Source organism: Haplochromis burtoni, unplaced genomic scaffold (assembly GCF_018398535.1).
Source record: "Haplochromis burtoni strain Fernald_Lab_line unplaced genomic scaffold, NCSU_Asbu1 Contig_461, whole genome shotgun sequence".
NCBI lineage: Eukaryota > Metazoa > Chordata > Actinopteri > Cichliformes > Cichlidae > Haplochromis > Haplochromis burtoni.
In genome coordinates this window covers 398,985-407,887 of record NW_024582822.1, presented here as the reverse complement: position 1 = coordinate 407,887, position 8,903 = coordinate 398,985, and the positions used below count along the sequence as shown (strand labels likewise).

Below are 8,903 nucleotides of genomic sequence, written 5' to 3'. Positions count from 1 at the left end.
TTCTGATTCTGATTCTGATTCACATAGTTATGAGTCCTTACCAAGATTAGGATCTGGATATGTTTGCAGCTGTACCGCTCTACAGACTGTAGCGTTGATAGCAAAAGTTTCTGCTAATGGTGAACTGTATGTGTGGCTTCCCAGGGTGAATCAGCAGTGACGGAGTACCCCGTCTTTGGTCAGGTCTTCATCGTGCTGCTGCTGGTGTCGTCAGTCAGCTGTGTGCCCCTCACAGCTCTGTATGCCTTCTGCAGGAAGAGGAAAGATCGAGCCTATGAAAATCGTCCATCTGCTGTGAGCACAGTGTCAGTGTAGGGACCAAACCTGTCCTGCTTCCTGGACCTCTCCATATCTGCACTTCAGCTGAGCAGCAGGAGTACAGTATTTCTTACCTAATCCAGAGTGTGTGGTGTTTGATTTGAGTTTCACCTTAGCGACGGCCCTTTTGGACTGTTTGTCTGCAAAAACGACGTCGTTCCAGTGTTGCCGTAGTAACGGCTTAGGAGACATCAGACACAGGCCTTCTTTGTTCAGAATACGCTCCATATTTCCTTTGAATCTGTTGTATTATTTGTCTCAGTATTAAAGTCAGACGTCTGTCACTACATTCAGAAGAATATCCTCTAAATCTCAGCTGTGGAACATTATTGCTCACAGATGTAGTTTGTCTGACTGTCAGATGTTTAAATATAGTTGTAATTTGGTCATTTGTTTGTCGTTATTTTTCTAAATAGTAGTACGGTATTATGAATGTATGTACATAAGCTACTGTGAGTTTTAAATGTATTGTTTTAATCATTTTTTCCCATCTTACACACTGTAAACATGTTTTAAAGCAGTAGTGCACAGAAGTGAGCACTAAAATATCGTAGGCATCAAAAAAGGAAGTCCTGTCCTATCACACTATAACATCGCACTATAGTGGACTTTTTAAATTATTTGGACTCACCTGTTTCTGTCTAATAAGAATAGTGATTGGTTAAATTCTCACACACATGCTAGATTAGAGCCTGTGACAACAATCTCATTACAGAGGTCCTACTTTCTGTTTTGAAGTATCTTTGAGCAAAGTGCTGTTTTTGCATCACTACCAAAAATGACACTTGATTCAAGACTCGAGCTGGACCTGTTGGACTGCACAACAGAAAGCCGAGACGTATCAAACCACATCGGCTGATTTCCTTTCTTTAAGGTAAATATGATGGACATATCAGTCATTGGGTTTTCCTGTCGTCGAATTAGAGCTGGCACTGAATTATGTGTGTACGAATTATCTGCTTTCTACAGGATTTTTGATAACTAGTTTTTTATTCATTTTAAAAGGGCTGGCAGCTCACTGTGAACCAAAATGCCTGTATGAGCCAACAGTGCTGTGCCAAATCACAATTGTAATAAAAAAAAAAATTCTTTGTACATTCCCAAATATGTCAAATGTGTTTATACTGTTGGATATGTGACCGAATAATTGGACTAATCAAAAATGTGATTTTTGCTTTTTGTGCCAGTGAGTAAATAAATGATGAACTGTTAGTTTTCTTGGACATAAAGCATCTTGTAAGTCACTATGTTGTCTTTCAGCTTCATCTGAAATTTATTTGGGGGGTTTTGATTAAAGAAGTAAGACATTTATGTGCGTGTGTGTCTTTTAGAAGACAGACGTCTCTTTTTTTCTTGATGGATTCTGTCCCAGTACATCTGTAAATACCGAGTTTGAAACTGCTTCTTATATAAAGCCAGTTGACCTTTAACCATTACAAACATCAATGGAGTGATGTTTGTAATCATTTGGACTTTTTTTTTGCATACTGCCACCTGCAGGTATTCATAACTGACTGTAGGAGTCAAATGTAAATTCCACAAGAAACTCCTGACCTTACATGAAAATGTCTTGTCTGTTCCTGTGTCTTGTTTTTATGGACCTTGTTGCATCTAAATGTTCATGCATATTTCATATGAGATAATGAGATGATGAGATAGCCTTTATGTGTCAGTTGCAGGTCTTTTGCCCACAACCGAGATGACAGACCTTGCCGACCGTACATACAATACACAAACATCACATTGGGGAGACAGGTCAGGCTAGGTAGCGAGGAAAAAAACATCGAAATGTGTAACACAGAAGGATAATACAGGAATGCACAGATATCAACACACCACAGCACAATAAACACAGACAGCAACATGGGAAAGAGTTCCAGTGTGTACATCTGATCTGGGACCGCTGCAATCTTCGACTGCGCCTCCAGCTGACCCGATGTCCACATCAGAGGGGAGGTAAGCGTTGGAGGTGGCGTTGGATCCGGGGTAGGGAGGGTGATGCGTCAGTGAGTGCTTATCAGTATATCGTTAGCTTCATAGCATAAGTGCCTAAGTCATTTTTTGGTCAAATTGAGATTTTTGCCTAACTTTACTCCCCTACCACTGCTGCATCAGTCTTGTTTTCCGAAAACACAAAAAAATGACTTAGGCACTTATGCTATGAAGCTAACGATATGTGTGCGTGTCCATAGTTCAGCTGAGACAGTGTCCTTCGCCCTGCCAGGCTAAGTAAACAGTCTTCCAGCCAACCTTGCAGGGAATGGGAAGGACAGACTAAACTCAGTCGTTATCAGGGAGTGTTGTTCGGCTCCAGCCTTGAGCCCACAGCTGGCGCCGAAGGGGTAGCAGCATTATGATGGTGATTTTTCTTTTGTGACAACTCATGAGAATTTCAAAGCTGTTCTTTAACACTCCGACACTGGTCTCTCAATCTCCCGTTGGAGAGCCGCGAGCTTCCCCATGATGGTATCAAACTTGCTGGTGTTTTCATTCTTGTGCTCAGAGAGCTGATTACTCATGACTGCAGTGAGCTGCTCCACGATGTGATCCAACGTTCGCTCAAAGGTGTTATTCTGAGCAGGCCTCTCCTTGATGTGTCCCAATATACGCTCAGAGGTGTTGTTCTGAGTATTCATGGCAGCTGCGTCTCCAAGCTATTAACCATGCTGCTCTCAATGAGTCCGTTCTGAGAAGTCGCGCCTCGTCCCACCATTTCAATCCCAGCGGGCAGCTTTGGGGGGTTTGAACAGCCGGTTCGACTTTCTTAATCCTCCAATAAGCCAGGGCCAAGCCAGCTCCGATCAGCAAGAACCCTGTTACCATGGTTCCGAATAGGTAGATATCTTCAGCGTCCTCAATCGACAGTCCCGCCAGACACACGATCCTCCATGTCTGCCACCCGTCCATCGTGTATCCGGCAGGGAAAGTCCCTCCAGACTTCTCGTTGAGAAAAGGGAGTCAATAGCATTCAGAGACCAGTTGATCAAATCCATAATTCTCTTTAGGTTTTAGAAACAGACTGTGAGAGACTGTTCCATCCTTGTTATGGAATACATTTTTATGAACTTCAGTTACAGGACAGGTGGTTTCATCGGTCAGGGAGGCGCTAACTGTTAAAAGGGAGTTTTTCCTTCTCACTATAAGTGTTTGCTCTTGTGCGGTCGTCTGATTGTTGGAGTGTTCTTTGTAGGATCTTTCACTTATAATGTAAAGTGCCTTCAGACAACTGTTGTACTGATTTTGCTCGATAGAAATAAAACTGCAAGGGTTTAGAAATATGCTGAAAACTAAATATCAGCAGGTCTATGACACGATGCTGACATTTCAAACATGGGGTAGCCGTGGCTCATAAGGTGGGTTGGAAAGTTGGTGGTTTGCTCCTTGCTTGAACGTGCAGACTGGAATAGCTATCCATGGGCAAGATACTAAAGCCTGAGCTGACGCACAGTGAATTGTGTGAATGTGAAACAAGGTGCATGTACAGAAAAAAGCACTTTGAATGACTCTTATAGAAAAAAAAAATCCAACCGGTCAGTTTTACATGAGTCCTCGTGATGTTGTTTGTCAAAGGATTTTTGTATTTTCCTTTCTTCTGATGATCATGATGCACCATGATAGTATCATTGTGCAGAGTCACACTGCGTGGGGATGTAAAAAATGTCAGCTGTAAAAGTGTGATCTGGCTCACTGAATCCCAATACCTGAAAACCGATTACACATTGATGGACACATTTATTTATTAATGTACTGTTTTTGGTGTACTGAAACTATTTAGCAGCTACCATACTTTATACACACGATACCTGAAAGCCTGGTTCTCTAAAGTGAAAAAATAAAATGTCCATACCCATACAAAGACAGTGGGAAGCTGTATTTTATTCTTGGTGTTTTGCAGGTTTGACCTGTGGGGGGTCGCCCAGCATGTTTCTCTTCTTGAACATTCAGGTTAATCTGATTTGGTATTTTAAGCTTCCTTGTTTCGTCATCAACTGATCCTCGTCACAGCAAATTAGTCCTTGAGTACACCGAGGTAATTGCTGTTATGAAATGACACTGTATACAGAAACCTAAATCTAATTCAATGTAAACAGTATGGTATTACTGTTACTCCTAAAATCCTTTTGTTGAACAAGAGTGAAATCTTTGATTAATTACTGCCACAATTAGTTGACGACTAATTTAATAGTCGACGTGTCGTTTGAAGCTTTGTAAGACCCCAAAAGACGCAGTAGTAGGATTTAAGAGTGTAATAACGGACCGAGACAGAAGCACTGCATGTACAAGGATGCCAGCTGCCGTTAAACCCCGAAGAAGAAGCAGCTGTGTCCGGTGTCGTAGCTGTGTCCAAATTCAGGAACCGCGCGGCCCAGCTTAGTTTCCAACAATGGCGGCAGCTAGTTAGTTTTAATATTACTCTTATTAATCTTTCTGGGTCACAAAATAAACGTTTAACATATGTTACAGGAAAATGATTGATTCTGTTTCTTTACCTTCTTTTAAATGTACAAAGATGCCCTTTGTCTATGGTTAGATTAGTTTAGAATTATCCTTTTAGACTTTCCCAGCGAAGACATATTGTTTTGGGACATATTGTTTTAGATTGTTTTATCTCTCACAGCTTTCTCCCAGCTCTCTGCTGACGAGACTAGCGCCACATATGGAGTTGTTTATTTTATCTGTTTATTATTTTCTTATCCTGTTCTCACTGTCTCTTGCCTGTATAAAAAGTGCCAAGCCTCTGTTCACGACGTGAGTTGTTCTCAGCAGCTCACCCGTGTACACGTTTAGCAAAGAAAGTAACTTTGTCTCATTGTGTCTTTATTTCTCCTGGGTTTTTTACAGAGTTTTCCCCCAACATTTCTTGGTCCTTCGGAGCCGGAGCGCCTCCATCGTGTCCCATCTCCGTGACCAGTCCACGTTGTTCGCCTGTCGACAGCTCACACACCAGGTGTGTGATAAAAGACCAAGAGCGTTAAATTCGGGTCTTGGCCAACGTCTTAGAAAGTGACCCACGGTGGTGGGGCCCGATCGAGGTGGACCAGACCCGGCGACACTGACCAGGTAGATACAGACACACTGACACAATCTTGCGTAAAAGCGCATTTTAAATTCAGGGAATTTAAAATAGCGGAAGTAGCTCGTCGACTGGTAGCTCTGGGAGCTCGTCGACTGGTAGCGTAGCTCGTCGACTGGTAGCTTTGGAGCTCTGGGTAGCTCCCCCAGCTGGGTCTAGACTGGGTCTAGGGAGTAAGTAGCTCTGGGAGCTCCCCTTATCATAAGGGTTCCGGTCGCGCGCGCGTCGAAGCTGTGAATGTGTGTGTGTGTGTGTGTGTATTGTTTTAATTTACGGAGCAAGCTGAATTTTCACGGTCCAATAAGAGACTGAGCTGCTCCTACTGTGTTTTTCTTTTACTGCTGTTCACTGACGTGCTGGTGAGTTGAGAGAACGGTCGAGTTCCGTCTCGTAAAGTTCACACCGCTTTCGGAACTAGTCCGAAAGTCGAAGGGCGTGTGAGCAACCACTCTCGTCTCTAATACCAGCGAAGGTGATAGCAGCTGTATCGTGTATATATTACTTAAACAAAAATAAGTAAATACATAAATAAGATGGGTAATCAAGCAAGTGAAATTAAAACTCACTCCTGCTGACGAGCAGTGGTGAGAAAAGAAAAGTCCAGACGCCGGACAAAACAGTGTCTGTAAATTGAGAGATTTAAGAAAACAAAATATAAACAGTCAGAAGAACAGAACTCAACTGCCAGTTTAGTAAAACCAGAAGACGAGACACTGTGCAGTGCCCACAATCCTTTTAGTAAACCAACACTCATTCCTGCAGCCGCATCTGCAGCAACACCCATATCAGGAAGAACATAATAATCCCTTATTAAGTGAAAACTAGAGATCACAGTAGTTTGAGGTAGTTTAAAAGGGTTGAAAACAGACCCCACTGAGTAGATATAAATATAAAAAGTACGAAATAAAGATAAACAAAGGGAAAATTACAGTAGAAATTATCTTTAGAGTATTTGAAATTAATAATAGCAAGGATAACAACCTGTAAAGTGATATTAACAATGAAACACAGTTGGCATGATGACCATGCCCACAATGTATAAAATGGATATAAAGCAAATAATTCACACGAAAATATTTTAATAACATAAATAAAGTATATTAAGGCTGTGTCACTGTTCAGCCAAGGACAGTGTGTGAAAAGGTAACTGTCTCCATCCTGGGAAAAGGATGATACTGCAGGTCATCTGAAGCCCTTGATGGATACAAAATAAAATATAAATAATATAATAGAACTGCCTGGTCCGCCATGCAACAGAGAGAACAAATGTGACCGCAGATTGGATGAATTCTAAATGATCTGTTTGCTGAATAAGATGATCCTAACTAACAAATTGGCTCAGTAGTAGTATAATGGTACACACTAATAAAATATTATAATATGCTATTGCTGTTATATAAGACAAAGAGGATAATATTAACAATGACATAATATTAATATGAAGAGGCACCTTAGTCGGTTATGATGTGAGGTGGATAATTGTTAAGCAGTAGTCTGCATCAAGCTTAAGGTTTGCTGAAACTCAGTGTAATGACATGTGAGATGAAGACAATACAGAGAATAACTAAACTAATGAAGTGCATAGAGGCACTTGACCAGCTTGAAACCTATCATCCTAGAATGACACATTGCTGAGATATAGAGCACACCTATAATAACAACCAATAAGCAAAACCCTGTAGACAACAGCTAAAACTACAGGATTGAGAAGCTGAATTAAATATGTAGATCATCCCAAAACATATCTGATTTCATCACATTACATACCTGGGGTCCGTTCTTCGTACCTCGCTTACTACATCCAAGATCAAATCATCGCGCCAACTTTGAGCTCGCTATTCCGGTTCTCCGAACACACCTGTTGTTGACGATTAGTACAGCTGGATGAAGTAATGTGAGATCACTGGGTGGCTTAACAGGGGCTACGCATCGATAGTAGAAACATTGATCGGCAACCCTTTGATTGGTCGGCGAAAATGTCGAAGGAGCGCGCTCAGTATTTTTCGGCAGCAGAGCAAGAACTCTTGATTGAGGGATTTCAGGAGTTTCAGAGTTTAATTAAAACGCAAGGGAACACTGCAAAGGCTGCAAAAGCAAGGAGAGAGGGCTGGCAGAAAGTTGCTGACAAATTAAACTCGTAAGTAATTTAATAATAACAATAATAATGGAGTGGATTTATATAGCGCTTTTCAAGGCACCCAAAGCGCTTTACAATGCCACTATTCAGTCACTCTCACATTCACACACTGGTGGAGGCAGCTACGGTTGTAGCCACAGCTGCCCTGGGGCAGACTGACAGAAGCCAGGCTGCCATATCGCGCCATCGGCCCCTCTGGCCAACACCAGTAGGCGGTAGGGTAAATTTATTATATTATATTACATTATATCCCCTTTCACATTAGAGCCACAACAGGACCCACTAGAACATGGGAACAGGTAAAAGTGAAATATAGGAATATTCTACAGAATGGTAATATTTATCACTTATATTGCTTTTAGTCTCTTGGAAAGAGACCCTGAAATAATCTGTTTGTTTGTTTATAACAGCAACCAAGAAAAGGGCAGAGCAAAAAAAGACAGGTGGTGGTCCTGCACCCCCTCGTCAACAAGTTGGTTAAGTAAATAATACCCTCACGGGAAAATCGATATCTCTCTATGAGCACACTGTCGCGCTGAGCTAAAGGATCCTGTCTGTCCCGCAATATACGCTGAATTCTGAGGACTCTCCTTATCAATCTTGCACCTTCCGCAATGGGCTGCTCGCGTATACGGACAGGACATGGCTGCGACAGGCTTCCCAAATCCACCTTCGCTTTTATAGCCGTGGTCTCTCATCTTGATTACACGAAGTAATTTACAATTACTACTCTGAAATATGAATTACATCTGTAATAATCACATACATGTAATAGAATGTTAATAGTACATTTCCCTTTTTTTAGGAAATGACCTGTATGTATCTGTGTGACATCAATAAAAGGATCAAGTGCTGCATTATCTTTAGTTACATTGATGTTATTTATTTATGGTGAAACAGTGGTAAAATATCGCTGTTGCTTTCGTATAAATGAAGCGGACATACCTGCGTGGCCGCGATCTAATCCTGTTTACATAAAGTAAACCTGCTCCCGAGCAGGTTTACGCTTACGGCTCTGTTGCTATGACAGCAAGTCCCGGATGAGCTTCGGGGAACCGAACGATCCAAGATCACGCAAAATCGTCAACAATCAAATCCAGCTAACTTACTTAGCGAGGTACGAAGAACGGACCCCTGCACAGAGAGACAAAACGACACAGCAGTGTTTGTAGTGTGGGCTATAAGTAGACCAGTGTGTCAGTGCAATCAAGTACACCTGCCTCTAATTAGTCCAACCCCATTCCAGCCATTGGCTCACCAAAAATGTGACACACACAAAACCACTCCCAACCCAGTGCAACTTCACACAATAATATGGAGCTGAATTAACACAGGCACATTAGTCTACCATGTTACAAGCTGCATGCTATAAGC

General features: G+C 41.8%; 1 protein-coding gene across 2 annotated transcripts in view; it reads left to right on the top strand.

The window, feature by feature from the left end:
• The window catches only part of LOC102312086 (sodium- and chloride-dependent transporter XTRP3A), a 22,307-nt gene extending 20,412 nt beyond the window's left edge, over window positions 1-1,895 (top strand). For both annotated transcript variants that reach the window (XM_005946326.2, XM_042213629.1), the window contains exon 11: window positions 145-1,895. In XM_005946326.2, the coding sequence (XP_005946388.1) occupies window positions 145-315 (171 nt within the window). In that variant the 3' untranslated portion in view covers window positions 316-1,895. The remainder of the gene's footprint in view (window positions 1-144) is intronic.
• The last annotated feature ends 7,008 nt before the right edge of the window (window positions 1,896-8,903 follow it).